The sequence below is a fragment of the Natator depressus genome, chromosome 1, assembly GCF_965152275.1.
Source record: "Natator depressus isolate rNatDep1 chromosome 1, rNatDep2.hap1, whole genome shotgun sequence".
Classification (NCBI taxonomy): Eukaryota; Metazoa; Chordata; order Testudines; family Cheloniidae; genus Natator; species Natator depressus.
The window spans coordinates 347,688,509-347,704,618 of record NC_134234.1 but is presented as its reverse complement, the minus strand read 5'-3'; the positions used below and the strand labels follow the sequence as shown (position 1 = coordinate 347,704,618).

At 59.6% G+C, this 16,110-nt stretch overlaps 1 protein-coding gene across 1 annotated transcript in view; it reads left to right on the top strand.

Moving 5' to 3' along the window:
* CPT1B (carnitine palmitoyltransferase 1B) overlaps nt 1-15,248 on the top strand; it is a 32,846-nt gene extending 17,598 nt beyond the window's left edge. Inside the window, exons 12-19 of the mRNA XM_074942803.1 lie at nt 1,291-1,396; nt 2,411-2,527; nt 5,524-5,688; nt 6,235-6,369; nt 7,066-7,218; nt 11,862-11,975; nt 13,410-13,502; nt 14,910-15,248. Of these exons, the coding sequence (XP_074798904.1) occupies nt 1,291-1,396; nt 2,411-2,527; nt 5,524-5,688; nt 6,235-6,369; nt 7,066-7,218; nt 11,862-11,975; nt 13,410-13,502; nt 14,910-14,999 (973 nt within the window). The 3' untranslated portion in view covers nt 15,000-15,248. The remainder of the gene's footprint in view (nt 1-1,290; nt 1,397-2,410; nt 2,528-5,523; nt 5,689-6,234; nt 6,370-7,065; nt 7,219-11,861; nt 11,976-13,409; nt 13,503-14,909) is intronic.
* The last annotated feature ends 862 nt before the right edge of the window (nt 15,249-16,110 follow it).

The window sequence follows — 16,110 nt, the reverse complement described above, 5'->3', positions numbered from 1 at the left end:
CCTCCACCCTGGCCCTGTCCTGGGCACCGGCCTCCCCAGCCTTGACTCCAGCCTCTTCCCGTCACTGCATCCCTCCCCGTTCCCTCGCACGCCCGTGCCAGCCGCGGGTCTCGCACCGTGTCCCCCGCCCCCTTGTGATCCCCCTGTTCCAGCTGTGAATGTCCCACACCGTGTCCCCCGCCCCCTTGTGATCCCCCTGTTCCAGCTGTGAATGTCTCACACCGTGTCCCCCGCCCCCTTGAGATCCCCCTGTGCCAGCCGCGGGTCTCGTGCCGTGTCCCCCGCCCCCTTGTGATCCCCCTGTTCCAGCTGTGAATGTCTCACACCATGTCCCCCGCCCCCTTGTGATCCCCCCGTGCCAACCGCGGGTCTCGCGCCATGTCCCCGCCCCCTTGTGATCCCCCTGTGCCAACCGCGGGTCTCACACCATGTCCCCCGCCCCCTTGTGATTCCCCCCGTGCCAACCGTGGGTCTCGCGCCGTGTCCCCTGCCCCCTTGTGATCTCCCCCATGCCAGTCACGGGTCTCGCGCCATGTCCCCCGCCCCCTTGTGATCCCCCCGTGCCAGCTGTGAATGTCTCACACCGTGTTCCCCACCCCTTGTGATCCCCCTGTGCCAGCCGCGGGTCTCGCGCCGTGTTCCCCGCCCCCTTGTGATCCACCCCGTGCCAGTCACGGGTCTTGCGCCATGTCCCCCGCCCCCTTGTGATCCACCCCGTGCCAACTGTGGGTCTCACGCTGTTTCCCCCGCCCGCCTATGATCTCCCCGTGCCAACCGCAGGTCTCGCGCCATGTCCCCTGCCCCCTTGTGATCTCCCCATGCCAACTGCGGGTCTCACAGCATGTCCCCCACCCCCTTGTGATCTCCCCATGCCAGCCGCGGGTCACGCACCGTGTCCCCCGCCCCCTTGTGATCCCCCCCGTGCCAGTCACGGGTCTCGCGCCGTGTCCCTCGTCCCCTTGTTATCCTCCCATGCCAGTCGCGGGTCTCGCGCCGTGTCCCCCGCCCCCTTGTGATCCCCCCGTGCCAGCCATGGGTGTCTCAGGCCGTGTCCCGGCCCAGTGCCAGCCATGTGCATCTCACAAGATGCCCTCCACCCCCTCACTGGCCACTGTGTGTAACTCATGCCATGTCCTCAGTGGCCTCGCGCCCGCCAGTGCCAGCCAGGTGTGCCCCTCCTCCCCTTCCCCCCATGCCAGTTGTGTGCGTCTCTCGCTGTGTCCCTGCCCCTTGCACTCTCCCCCGTCTCAGTGTCTGCCAAGTACGTCTCATGCTGCTCCCCTCCCCCAGGTGGTTCGATAAATCCTTCACCCTGGTTGTGTATAAGAATGGCAAAGTGGGCACCAACGCGGAGCACTCATGGGCCGACGCGCCCATCATCGGGCATCTCTGGGAGGTAATGGAACGGGGAGAAGGGGACCATCCATGGCCCGCCTGGGGCAGGGGCCAAGATCCCACCCTCAGTTCAGAGAGGATAGTGCCAGGAGATGCTGTTTCAGGGTGTTCATCTGCAGGCGGGTCTGAGCCCTGGTGATGCGGGGGTGATGCCAGGGGGTACGTGGGCAGAGGGTCTGGCTCTGTGTGCAGAGGGATTTTGAGTTCTTGGCCCCAGGGGTGTGTGGACACCCCCAGGAGGGTTTATGAGTTCCCAGCCCTTGGGGTGCAAGGGTGGTGCCAGGGGTATGTGGGCAGAGGGATAGGAGGGGCTGTGGGTTCCCGGCCCCAGGGGGTGTGTCGGGGGTACGTGGGCAGAGGGACAGGAAGGGCTGTGGGTTCCCAGCCCAGGGGGGAGGTGTCGTGGGGACGTGGGCACAGGGACAGGAGGGGCTGTGGGTTCCTGGCCCCGGGGGGGGTGTCAGGGGGATGTGGGCACAGGGACAGGAGGGGCTGTGGGTTCCCGTCCCCGGGGGGGGTGTCGGGGGGATGTGGGCACAGGGACAGGAGGGGCTGTGGGTTCCCGGCCCCAGGGGGTGTGTCGGGGGTACGTGGGCAGAGGGACAGGAAGGGCTGTGGGTTCCCAGCCCAGGGGGGAGGTGTCGTGGGGACGTGGGCACAGGGACAGGAGGGGCTGTGGGTTCCTGGCCCCGGGGGGGGTGTCAGGGGGATGTGGGCACAGGGACAGGAGGGGCTGTGGGTTCCCGTCCCCGGGGGGGGTGTCGGGGGGATGTGGGCACAGGGACAGGAGGGGCTGTGGGTTCCCGTCCCCAGGGGGGGTGTCGGGGGGATGTGGGCACAGGGACAGGAGGGGCTGTGGGTTCCCGGCCCCAGGGGGGGTGTCGGGGGGACATGGGCACAGGGACAGGAGGGCTGTGGGTTCCTGGCCCCAGGGGTCCGGGGGGTTTTCCTGACTCACACAGGCCCCTCCCCGTCCCCCTCCCCCTCCCGCTCCCCCTCCCTGTCTTCTTTGCAGTTCATGCTGGGGACAGACATCTTCCACCTGGGCTACAGCGAGGGGGGGCACTGCTGTGGGGAGCCCAGCCCAGCCCTGGCCCCTCCCCAGAGGCTGCAGTGGGACATTCCAGAGGAGGTAGGTTTAGCCCAGCAGCAAGCAAGGGAGATTCCTTTCCCCCAAGCCCGCCTGGGCTCAGCAGACCCCCTTTGCCCCAAGCAGGAGGGAGCTGTGAGCAGGGCGCTGGCTCCCCGGCTCTGCCAGAGCCCGGATTCATTGCCCCCCAGGCCTCTCTACTCTCCCTGGCTTGGGGGCAGATTTGTTATGGGCAGTGAAGGTAGCAACACCTACAGATAAGGCTGCCAGACGCTTCCCATTGCAAGAGCCTGTTTTCAGCTGCTTATAATTTTACCAAACTTCAAGCCTTGGGCTGGAATTTCCCCGGCTGGGTGTCTGCCTTGGGCTGAATTCTTCTGGAAAAAGGTAAGAAAAAACAGGTGGGCTGTTCCCAAGGGTGAGACTGGGGAAAGGACATTATTTGTCGGGTCCATATGAAACATTCCGAGAACTGCTTCGTTGTTGTGGAGCAGAGCCTGGGGTGACCCTGCGTCAGGCGCCTCTTGTCATCCCAGTGCAGATCCCCCGGTTCGGGACCTCTGAAAATCTCCGTTTGCACACGCTCAGTGGAGACTGGCAGCTGAATTCTCCCAGATTCTGTCTGCACTGAGCACACTCCCTCTCCTCACCGCTCCAGAATGTGACCGGACTGTGTACGTATCCCGGATCCGCAGGACTGGTGCTGTGCCCCACTGCTGGCACTGTCTCTAGGAGGAGCTCATCCGTTGGCCAGACCCCCAGGGTCTCTCGCTTCCTCCAGGGCGAGCCATGCAGCCTCACCACTTAGACTGGACCTCTGGGGCTCCAGCTGTCCTGCTTCACACCACGAGCTCAGTCCCTGATGGAGCCTTGTCCTGGAGACAGACCCTGCTGGAGACTTGTCCGCTCCTCAGGGATTAAAGCACCGCACCCAGCATTTGCAGTGACACCCACACCGCTCTGTCAGAACAGCTGGGTTTATCAGTCACCTAGCACCCAGCCTAGGGCATCCTCAGGCCAGCACAGAGAGAGGCAGGTGAAAGCAGAGACCTCCTGGTTAGCCCAGAGCCCAGCCCAGCTGTGGTGAGCCCCACTCTTCAGGCTCTTCAGTCATTTCCAGGACAGAGCCAAGATTCCTGCCAGCAGCCAGCTCCTATTCGCCCTTCCCAGCTGGGAAACCCGGCTCCCGCTGGGGCGCCATGTCCTGGGGACTGGGCTTGCCATTGCCTTCTCAGATTCTCCACTGGTATGGGGTCAGTCCTTTGTGATGACCCATTCAGGGTCAGACAGCCAGGCCACATTCCCACCCACATCTCATAGCCTGCCCTGAGAGCCAGCAGTCCTTCCCCCCTTGGGGAGCCATGCAAAATGTAGGGGAAACAGAGGCACGCACAGGAGCCATAACAGCATTGCAAAAAATCCCTGCGTCGTCACATCTCTTTCCCCTCACGACTGCACTGGGCAGGGTCATTTTAACCAGTGACCGGGGAAGTCCAGGGACCCCGTTTCACAGAAAGCATCAGCCGGAACGTCTGCAAGCCGTGAACGACGGCCACAGCGCAGTCCTGGAGGGTCAGGGGCCAGCGGAGACGTTTTGCATTAACCCTTTCATGTAACGTAGCCAGGCCGCGGAGCCTGGTCAGGACAAACAGTAAAGCGCCACCCGAACACACATGGCTGAAGAGCCCCATGGCCAGGCATTCCTCCTCTATGGCCGCATGGTTCTGCTTCCCGGGGAACGGCTTCCTGCTCAGGGTTACAGTTGGGTGCCTCTCCCCCTTAGTATCGGCCTGCATCAGCACCGCCCTGTGTCTGAGGCATCTGTGAACACCAGGAAGGGTCTGTCAAAGACTGGGTTTGCCCAAGCTGGACCCTGGCTTAGAGCCTCCTTCAGAGCGCAGAGACCCCCTGGCCTGGCTCGGTCCAGACCACCCTGTCTGTACAGCTGCTAGAGAGCTAACGGGGGCACAAATCTCTGGTAGTGCCCCGCCATCCCAGCGAAGGCCTGGGCCTGTTTCTTGGTCTGGGGAGCAGGCCAATCTCTGATCGCCCCCACCTTGGCCAGCTCTGGCCTTACGCGGCCGCTTCCCACCTTGTGGCCCAGGTACGACATCTCGGCCATCCCCACCTTACACTTTTCCACCTTTACAGTCAGTCCTGCCTCCTAGATTCACACGCATTAGCATATTTCCATGACACATTATGGAGTGCAACGTCACAGTCACCATCTTTTCTTACCTCCCCATCCCAGAGGAGACGTTAACTCCTTCACCCCCATGGGCTAACAATACAAAGTGAGGGGAAACTGAGTCACGCATATATCCACAAAAATATTACAAGGAAGCCCAGGTTCTCTGCAGCGCTCATGTAATTAACTACTGGATCATAACACATATGCACAAGGGGAGGGTGAGGGCACCAGGCAACCTTCGTTCTGGCATTTTCTAACTCTTGAGGGCTTGGCTTTGCCATGCTAACGTTCTTCTAATTTCGTTTTGTGTGTGTAATTCTGTCTGCTCCTGATGGCTCTTCCCTCCTCTGCCAGTGGGGGTCAGCAGCCCTGGTGTTGTATGGATTGGGCACCCCGAGCACTAGGTGGTGCCCTGCGGGGCTGGGGGACTGAGGCCTGGGCAGTGGAAGGGATAACCCAGGAGGCAGTGAGGGTTACCCCCCCCCACCTGCCCACCTCAGCCGTTGTGCTCCGGGAAGGGTGACCTGGACTGGAGCATGATGGGGTCTGTGTCCTGCCTGGGGAGCAGCCCCTGCCCACATTGGGTCACCAACCGTGGCGCAGCCGAGCTCCCCAGCTGCTCCTCTCCCTGACTCTCTGCCTGGCCCAGACAGACATTGCTAGTGGAATTGCCCTGAGAAAGCTCTGGGTTAAATCCCAGGGAGAAGGTTTGTGAGCTGCAGTCCGGGAGCCCAGAGAGGCCCTGCGAGATCCCCCACTCCCAACATTCCCTGTCCCGGTTAGCACGATAGCCCAGCTCGGGCCCCCGCGTGCTAGCCAGGAGGGCATTAGCCGGTGCTCTCTGCAGTGCAGGAAGGTTATCGACAGTTCCTACCGCGTGGCCAAGGCACTGGCAGACGACGTGGATTTCCACGTTTTCCAATTCACCAACTTCGGGAAGGGCCTGATCAAGCGATTCAAGATCAGCCCCGACGCCTTCATCCAGATCTCACTGCAGCTGGCTCACTTCAGGGTAAGAGCCGCCCCGTGGCCCCATCTGTCTCTCCCTTTCCCTGCATCCGTGGCTGTCTCTGTCTCTGGTGCCCACAGAGGCGGGTGCAGCTGGCTCGCCATTTTACTGTCATCCTACCAATGATTGGGGTGTTTCTTAAGGCCCCAGCTCCGGGAGTCCTGGGGGTGGCAGAGTCTCGGCTGTTTCTAGCCCTCGTGGCTGCAGAGGAAAGGTTGACCATGTAAAGCCCGCGTGACCCCGTCGGCTCAGAGCAAAGAGCAGCTCCCAGTGCGCGAGTTACAGTCTGGGGACTGTTTGGGACCGGCAACGGTGCCGGTGGCTTGTCCGGCTCTGGTGCTGGGCTGCTCCCTCCCCGCAGCCCTCCCGGTCCCCACTGGCAGGGCGCGAGCAAAGGGGTGAGGGGAGCCTCTCGGCCAGGCCCTGTGCGCTGCTCCACTGGGGCTCCCCCATGGGCACGAGGGGCAGGTAGCGCTCATCATTCCCCCCCTCCTCCATGCCCCCTCCTGCCCCCCGTCCCCAGCTCTGACCTGCCCCGTCTCCTTCAAGGACAAGGGCAGCTTCTGTCTCACCTACGAGGCATCCATGACGCGCCTCTTCCGGGAGGGCAGGACCGAGACAGTGAGATCGTGCACCAGGGAGTCCACGGCGTTCGTGCGGAGCATGATGGACCCGGCCCGGGGCGTGAGTGTGACCCAGCCAGGCCCAGCCCCCGCCCCCCAGCCAGGCCCAGGGTCCCCCTGCGTCCCCCCCAGCCAGGCCCAGCCCCCACCCCGCAGCCAGGCCCAGGGTCCCCCTGCGTCACCCAGCCAGGCCCAGCCACCTCCCTCCGCCTCCCTCCAGTCAGGCCCTGCCCCCCACCCGCATCCCCCCAAGCCAGGCCCAGGGCCCCCCCGTGTCCTCTCAGCCAGGCCCAGTCCCCTCCCCCTGCCCCCCACCAGTCCCAGGGCCCCCCCTGCTTCCCCTCCAGCCGGAGCCAGGGCCCTCCTTGTGCCCCCAACAGCCAGGCCCAGGGTGCCCCCTGTTTCCCCCCAGAGAGGCCCAGGGCCTATCCCCCCAGCCCCACCTACCCCCCCACTGCTGGGCTAAGCAAGGGTCCTTCCCCCCTATGCTGTGCACTATTCTCTGGACACTATGCTTCTTCCACTGCGTCCAGTGGGTCCCATGGGGCTGGTAAGGGGGTGCTCTCCCCAGGGCAGGGCACAGTAGAAGACACCCCCTAGAGCCAGTGCACTCAGTCAGAGCCCTTGGTGGACGGGGAGAGGGACACAGGGTGCTGCAATAGGCCAGGGTCGAGTGCCCAGCCCGTGCCCTATGGAGGGGAAGCTCCTGGCCCCTGTGTCCCGGCTCTGCCCTGAGTGCGCCCCTTTCTCACTGCAGCAGCTGGAGCGTCTGCAGCTCTTGCAGGTGGCAGCAGAGAGGCACCAACACATGTACCGGCTGGCCATGACGGGCGCCGGCATTGACCGACACCTCTTCTGCCTCTACGTGGTCTCCAGGTACCTGCGGGTGGAGTCGCCCTTCCTGGCACAGGTGAGGATTCCCTAGGCCACGGCCTGCTGTGATGGGAATGCACTGGGACAGGGCAGCAGGGGCTGGCAGACAGGCAGGGTATGGCTGCTCCAGGCCTGCTTGCCCTGTGCCTCCCAAACGGTGCCAAGTAACAATGGCCCCTGCCGGTGCCATCTGCTGCCCGCGCGGGGGCCTGTGGTGATCTGCCTTCCACCTATTCCCAGCTTCGAACTCAGAGTCCGGGCAGACGTAATCTCCAGGCCTGGTTCCAGCCCTGAGCGGGAGAGAGGGTATGGCAATGGAGAAGGGAACAGCAGAGGGGAGTGGAAGGGACATTAAGAGGAAAGATAGTTGCCCTGCCAGTGACCTAGCAGCCAGGTAGGCGACACTGGCACCAGAATGACTGTGCCCAGCTGGGGGAGGAATCTGAGCGAAGCCAAGCAGAAACAACTAAGATGTCTGACTCCAAGGCAAGGAGCCTGGGTAACCAGGTGGACGAGGTAGAACGACTGGTGCAGGCGGTGAAAGCAGGTATTCTAGGGGTAACAGAAACGAGGGGGAATAGTCGTCATGAGTAAGGCTAAGATTTTGTCGTGGATATTTTTAGTAAAAGTCACGGACAGGTCACGGGCAAAAAAGAAAAATTCACAGATGCCGTGACCTGTCCGTGACTTTTACTAAAAATATCCCTGACAAAACGGGGGAGGGGATCTGCGGGCCCCCTCAGTGCCTGTGGAGCAGCTGCATGGGGGCTAGGAGCCGCCTGCAGCAGCTGGGGGCGACGAAGTACCCTGCCAACGGCAGCTCCGGGGGTCCCCTGCTGCCCGTGGGGGCCGGGAGCTGTGGGGTGCCCCCGCCTCCCATGTTGGCCAGGAGTTGTGGGGTACCCCGTTGGTGGTGGTCCAGGAGCTCGGGGCTTCCTCCACTGCCCGTGGCAGCCGGGGGCTTGGGTATTCTTCCCAGACAAGGCCAGCTCCCAGGTGGCTGCACCCGGCAGCACAGCATGGGGAGGAGGTGAGCAGCCCTCTGTGGAGAAAGAAGTGGCTCAGGACTATTTAGAAAAGCTGGACGAGCACAAGTCCAAATGGGGCCAGATGCGCTGCATCCGAGAATGCTAAAGGAGTTGGCGGATGTGATTGCAGAGCCATTGGCCATTATCTTTGAAAACTCGTGGCGATCGGCGGAAGTCCCAAACTATTGGAAAAAGGCAAATATAGTGCCCATCTTTAAAAAAGGGAAGGAGGAGGATCCGAGGAACTACAGGCCAGTCAGCCTCACCTCTGTCCCTGGAAAAATCATGGAGCAGGTCCTCAAGGAATCCATTTTGAAGAACTTGGAGGAGAGGAAAGTGATCAGGAACAGGCAAGATAGATTCACCAAGGGCAAGTCAAGCCTGACCAACCTGATTGCCTTCTGTGGTGAGATAACTGGCACTGTGGATGAGGGGAAAGCAGTGGACGTGTTGTTCCTTGACTTTAGCAAAGCTTTTGACGCTGTCTCCCACAAAAACAACGAGGAGTCCGGTTGCACCTTAAAGACTAACAGATTTATTTGGGCATAAGCTTTCATGGGTGAAAAACCCACTTCTTCAGATGCATGGAGTGAAAATTACAGATACAGGCATAAATATACTGACACATGAAGAGAAGGGAGTTACCTTACCAGTGGAGAACCAGTGCTGACAAGGCCAATTTAGTCAGGGTGGATGTGGTCCACTCCCAATAATTGATGAGGAGGTGTTAATACCAAGAGAGGGAAAATTGCTTTTGTAGTGAGCCAGCCACTCCCAGTCCCTATTCAAACCCAGACTGATGGTGTTAAGTTTGAAAATGAATTTTAGTTCTGCTGTTTCTCTTTGAAGTCTGTTTCTGAAGTTTTTTTGTTCAAGTACAGCTACTTTCAAATCTGTTACAGAATGTCCAGGGAGATTGAAGTGCTCTCCCACTGGCTTTTGTGTGTTACCACTCCTGCAAACACTCACCAGCAACTACACGCCACAGAAACACTAACCCAGGAACCAAGCCCTGTAACAAACCCCGCTGCCAACTCTGTCCCCATATCTACTCTAGCAACACAGATGTTGGTCCTGCTTTGAGCAGGGGGTTGGACTAGATGACCTCCTGAGGTCTCTTCCAACCCTGATATTCTATGATTCTATGATTCCCCCACTGCCCACGGCAGCTGGGGGCTCGGGGGCCCTCTGCCAGGGGCTCGGGGAGTCTCCTGCCACCCACGGTGGCTGGGAGATCAGGGATTCCCGTGCTGCCTGTGGTGGCCGGGGGTCCTCTGCCAGTGGGGGTTTGGGGGTTCCCCCATTGCCCGCAGGCGCCAGGGACTCGGGGGTTCCCCCACCATCTGCAGCAGCTTGGAGCTCTGGGGGCCGCCAGAGGTGCCGGGGGTACCCCACAGCTCCCTGCCTCCGCTGGTCCCGACCACCACAGGCTGAAGGCATGGAGGTTGCTGGAAGTCATGGATTCTGTGACTTCTGTGACTTCTGTGACTAAATCGTAGCCTTAGTCAGGAGTGGAGCACAGGCATTGACGGGTATGTGCTGTTCAGCAGAGACAGAAACGAGGGCAAAGACGGTGGAGTGGCACTGCGTGTTAATGGTGAGTAGGCTGCAAAGAAACGGTGGAGTGAGGACCACAGACTCTAGATATAGCCCGGAGGACAAGTGCTACGGATAATGGCAGAGCCCAGATATTCCTGGCTGTGATGGCTGACAGACGTCTTCACCAGATACTCACTGAACCCACACGAGATGATGCCATTGTAGATTTTGTACTGGGAAGTGGCTCACAGAAGAGCTGGTTGTAGGGGACGACCTTGGTTCGAGTGATCACAAGCTAATTCATCTTAAACTAAATGGAAGGATAAGCAAAAATAGATCTGCAGCCAGGGTCCTTGATTTCAGAAGATCAAACTCTAAAAATATGAAGGGAATGAGTCAGGGAAGTGGACTGGTCTGAAGAACTCAAGGATCTGAATGTGGAGGAGACCTGGAATCACTTTAAATCAAAGTTGCAGAAGCTCTCTGAAGCCTGCATCCCAAGCAAGGGGAAAACATTCGTAGGGAAGAGTTGCAGACCAAGCATCTCAAACAGGTGATTAGAGAAAGCCGAAAGCCTACAAGGTGTGGAAGAAGGGAGGGATCAGCAAGGAAAGCTGCCTCTTGGAGGTCAGGAAGTGTAGGGATAAAGTGAGAACTGCCAGCAGCCAAGTAGAGCTGGACCCTGCAAAGGGAATTAAAACCGATAGTAAAAGGTTCTCAAGCCATATAAATAAAAAGAAAACAAGGGAAGAAGAAGTGGGACCGCTAAGCACTGAGGATGGGGTGGAGATTAAAGAGAATCTAGGCCTGGCCCAACACCTAACAAATACTTTGCCTCTGTTTTTAATGAGGGTAGTGAAGAGCTTAGGGGCAGTGGCAGGCTGGCTAATGGGAAGGAGGATATGGAAGTAGAAATTACCACGTCCGAGGTGGAAGTCAAACGCAAACTGCTTCATGGGACTAAATTGCGGAGGGCAGATAATCTCCATCCAAGAATATTAAAGGAACGGGCACATGAAATTGCAAGCCCAGTAGCAAGGATTTTTAATGAATCTATAAACTCGGGGGTTGTACCCTATGACCGGAGAATTGCTAAGATAGTTCCTATTTTTAAGAAAGGGGAAAATGTGATTTGGGAAACTACAGGCCTGGAAGTCAACTGCATGTGAGGTCTCGGAAAAAATTCTGAAAGAGGAAGTAGTTAAGGACATAGAGGTAAATGGTAACTGGGATAAAATACAACCTGGTTCTACGAAAGGGAGATCATGCCAGACCAACCTGATCTCCTTCTGTGAGAAGACACCTGGTTTTTTAGACAAAGGAAATGCAGTAGATCTAATCAACCTGGATTTCAATACAGCATTGGCAGGTGGCTAAGGAACTGGTTAAAGGGGCGTCTACAAGGGGTCACACTGAAAGGTGACCTGTCAGGCTGGAGGGAGGTTACCTGTGGAGTTCCTCAGGGATCGGTCTTGGGTCCAATCTTGGTTAACACACACACGCACACCCTAGCATGCCTTACACACAGCACCATGCACACCCCCCTCTACACCCTGCCCCACCTGACAAGTGTACAAACACCCTCTCACCCACACTCATCTGGTAACGCCCCACAAACCAAGTGAGCTCCTTCTCCTGGAGGCTGGGAAGAGAGGGCCAGAGCCGTGTTGGTCTCCCCATGTTCACGTACTCTGGCAGGAGGCTGCCTCTGGACCGGGATAGACAGAAGCTGGCCCGGCCTGTGAGCTGCCCTCTGGCGTCTGCCTGCCCCTATTCAACCTCCCCCGTGCGAAACTGCTCTTGTCCATTTCTGCCCTTGTGGCACTGGGGGCTCTTACAAAAAGCCAGAAAAGGGCCAAGTGCTGAGACTCAGCCGGGGATCCAGGCGTGAACGCCCTGTGTGCCGGGGCTGTCAGTCTGGGCCCTGGGCTGGCAGCTCGGCTCTGGGCAGTGCTGGGTTCTGGCAGCTCGGCTCTGGGCAGTGCTGGGTTCTGGAAGGGAGGGCCCTGGGCTCCGTGCCCAGCTCAGGTCTCTGCAGAGTTCGGAGCCCCGCGCTGGAGGGGAGGTGGGGCTGGCAAGGGCATGGTGCTCACCGGAGAGTGGTTCTGTGCAGGTGCTGGCTGAGCCCTGGCGTCTCTCCACCAGTCAGACTCCCCAGCAACAGATCAAAATGTTTGATATGGAGAAGAACCAGGATCACGTCTCCTCCGGAGGCGGCTTCGGCCCAGTGAGTTTTACTCCCACCCTGGGGCTCCCGTGCTGTGTCTGGGCAGGGTATGAGCATATGGGGCTGCAACTGGGTGGGTGGGGAGGGTACGTGGGCAAATGTAGGCTAGGAAGGGCACTTCAGGGGGTGCAGCAGCTGGGCGGGTGGGTGCCCTGGGTACAGCAGGGGGGACGGGGCACCTCTGGTCTCTGCAGGGGCTGGGCGGGCGGGTGCCCTGAGTACAGCAGGGGGGACGGGGCACCTCTGGTCTCTGCAGGGGCTGGGCGGGCAGGTGCCCTGAGTACAGCAGCGGGAACGGGGCACCTCTGGTCTCTGCAGCGGCTGGGCGGGCGGGTGCCCTGGGTACAGCAGGGGGGACGGGGCACCTCTGGTCTCTGCAGGGGCTGGGCGGGCAGGAGTCCCACTGGGATAGTTGGTGGAGCGAGGCTGCTCCGTGCGAGTGAGGGCAGCAAGCGAGACCCTACTGTTTCTCAGGGAGTCTGGCATTGCTGCAGCTCGCCGGGCGTCAGCCCGAGAACACCTGTCCAGCCCAGCACCCAGCTACCAGCCCCCCCTGCCTGTGCTGGGACTGGGCAGGGTCTGAGTGGCACATATATAAATCTGAGTCAACAGTGTAACGCTGCTGCAAAGAAAGGGAACATCCTTCTGGGCTGTATTAGCAGGAGTGTCGTAAGCCAGACACGAGAAGTAATTCTTCCGCTCTGCTCCGTGCTGATTAGACCTCAGCTGGAGCATTGTGTCCAGTTCTGGGGGGCACATTTCAGGAAAGATGTAGATAAATTGGAGAAAGTCCAGAGCAACAAATATGATGAAAGGGCTAGAAAACGTGGCCTATGAGGAGAGATTATAAAAATTGGGTGTGTTTAGTCTGGAGAAGAGAAGACAGAGCGGGCACATGAGAACAGTTTTCAAGTGCATAAAAGGTTGTTACAAGGAGGAGGGAGGAAAATGGTTCTCGTTTAACCTCTGAGCGTGGGACAAGAAGCAATGGGCGTAAATTACAGCAAGGCCGGTTTAGGTTGGACATGAGGAAAAACTTCCCAACTGTCAAGGTGGTTACGCCCTGGAATAAATTGTCCAGGGAGGTTGTGGAATCTCCCTCATTGGAGATGTTTAAGAGCAGGTTGGACAAACACGGCTGTTACTCTGAAACCTGTCAGGGACGGTCTAGCTAATACTTAGTCCTGCCAGGAGTGCAGGGGACAAGACTAGATGACCTCTTGAGGGCCCTTCCAGTTCTCTGATTCTGTGATGACTCCAGCTTGCTGAGCACAGAGCCGGGCACAGGGCACCCACCCTGAGGCTGTTCCTGAATCTGGCTCGCCGGGTGGCCCAACTGAGGTTGCACCACCCACAGTCAGTGGCTCCAGCCCCTTCCTCCAGGCTGCATTCCCTCTTGGTGCTCCATCCGCCTCTCTCTGACTGTCCCTGCAGGTGGCTGACGATGGATACGGCGTCTCTTACATCATTGCTGGCGAGAACCTGATCACCTTCCACATCTCCAGCAAGTTCTCCAGCCCCGAAACGGTCAGAGTCCCCCCCAGGCCTGGCTGCGCACAGACTGCCTGGCCGATAGGTGCCAGGCTAGGAACCCCTCCTGGGCCTCATGGCCCATCAGCATTCATGACTCTCCCTAGGAGATGAGCCCTGGGGTACACCTAGCCAGCCGGAGGGCAGCCCTGAGAGGAGACACAGGGTCTGAGAGCCCTCCCTGGGGCATGCTGTCTTTTAGCTAGTCACTATCCCCAGTTTCCACTGCCACACACAGCCACATGGGAATTGGCAGTGTGGATCATCCCCAGGGGCCCATCTTGCCCCGTCTCTGATGGGCCAGGACCAGGACCTTCGGGTGGGGGGGGCAAGGATTCTGGAATAATGTGCCCTGGGAGAAGTGTCTCCCAGCCTGTTCAGTTGTGGGCTGGCTCGTACCTGTTGGCAGGTCTTCCCTTCTGTGTTTGTCAGGCCTATTCTAAGCAGGGATGTTCCTGTTATCCAGGCCAATGCCTGACCCTTGTTTGAATCTCACTAAATTGTACTCTCTCTGGCATCTTGTGGCAGTGAGTTCCATGGGTTAATTATAACATGGTGTAAGAAAAGCATTTCCTTTGATCTGTGTAAATGTGCTGCCCGTCTGTGCCCTTGTGTGTCCCCTGGCTCCTCTGTTTTGGGACAGCACATGAGAGCATCCTGCCCCTGCCCATTTGTGTCCTTTCAGCATTTCCTACCTCTGGCACATTGCCTCTTCTTCGGCTCCTGTCTAAACAGCCAGACTCTCCAGCCACTAAGAGATCTTGCCACCCGTCCCTGGCCCCTCAATCCCTGCGGTTCCCTACCAGATGGGCGAGCATGTAGCTCCTTCCCCTGGCCTTGCAGTCTGTGGGCATTGTCCCTGTGACTCGTCTGGGGGCCAGATCTCCCTGCTGTCCCAGCAGACATCTATCTCTGGACGCCCCATCTTCTGTGGGTGCTGCACATGGGGTGGGTGCAGCTCTGGGGGCTGGGTTAGGGTCAAGCCTGCCGTCAGGGGCATGAGAGCGCCAGTCAGGATCTCCCCACTAATGCACGCTGGCCGAGGGTCGGAGGGGTTTGCAGATCACTCCCCGAGTGGGGCTTAGAAGCAGCTGTTGCAGGACCCGCCTCACCCTGCAGCTGAGGTGTGTGCCGGGGAGGGGGAGCTCTTTTGGGGCCTCCGACTCCCTCCTGTTCCACTGACCCTCGTCCCTGTCCCGCCCTGTCCTGCTGTAGCACCCCCACTTCCAGAGCAGGATGGGCCCCTCCACATCCAGCAGCCCCCCCGCCCCGCAATGCCATGGGCCTGAGAACTGTGCCCGCCTGGGGCTTCTCAAGCTGCCCCCCCTGCTCCTGCCCCCTGCTAACCCATGTCTCTAGCTGGGACCCGTGTTAACCAGTACCCCATCTCCTCTCCCACCACAGGACTCCAGACGGTTCGGGAGGAACATCCGCCAGGCCATGCTGGACATCGCAGACCTCTTCAACCTTCCTGCCAACAAGGTGGCCAACTGACCCCGCACCGTGGGAGGGGCGACGGTGCCGGAGACGCGTGAGGCTGGCCCCAGGGACGAGAACACTGGGCAAGCTGGCAGGCCTGCCCCTCCAGTGCCAGCGCTCGCCCTGCAGTGGGGCCGTGCCTGTCGGAGTCCGCCGAGCCAGCCACGGGGACCTGGGGATGCACAAAACCACGGGAGCGGGTGAGGGAGATTTCCTCCCTCAATGTTACCGATAAAGAAGGCTCTTTGTGTAATGCCAACCTGGCTGCCGGGTGATGCACTCCGGGACTGGGGGGACAGACAGAAGAAAGCTCTTGGAGAAAGATGGGCAAGCATCCCCAACGCCACAGGTTGGGGGAATGACAGATCGGGGAACAGGGCCAGGCTGGGCCTCACTACCACGTCCTGATGGCCAAGGGGAGTCCGGCTCTGTCCGAGAGGGCGGGACGGGGGCGGCAGATTCTGGCTGGGCTGGTGGCTGGGCCTTTGGGAAGGAAATCCCTGGAAGTCTGGTCTAAATGGGACTTGGCTGGGCTGGGGGTAGTTTATGGGGTGGGGGCACCAGTGGGGTATGGTATTGGGTTATGTGGCCCTGGCTGGGTATGGGGGAGTCAGTGGCATGTGGGATGGAGTGAGGGGGCTCTGGCTGTGTATGAGGGTAAGTTTTTTGTGGGATGGGGTGATGGGGCTCTGGCTGGTTATGGGGGTCAGTGGGGTGGGAGATGGGGTGACAGGCTCTGGCTGGGTATTGGGGGTCAGTGGGGTATGAGATGGGGTGTTGGGGCTCTGGCTGGGAAGTGGGGAGTCAGTGGGATGGGGGATGCGGTGTTGGGGCTCTGGCTGGTTATGGGGGTCAGTGGGGTGGGAGATGGGGTGACAGGCTCTGGCTGGCTATTGGGGGTCAGTGGGGTGCGAGATGGGGTAATGTGGCTCTGGCTGGGTATGGTGGTCAGTGGGATTTGGGATGGGGTGTTGGGGCTCTGGCTGGGAAGTGGAGAGTCAGTGGGATGGGGGATTGGGTGTTGGGGCTCTGGCTGGGTATGGTGGTCAGTGGCATTTGGGATGGGGTGATGGGGCTCTGGCTGGCTATGGGGGTTCAGTGAGGTGTGGGATGGGGTGTTGGGGCT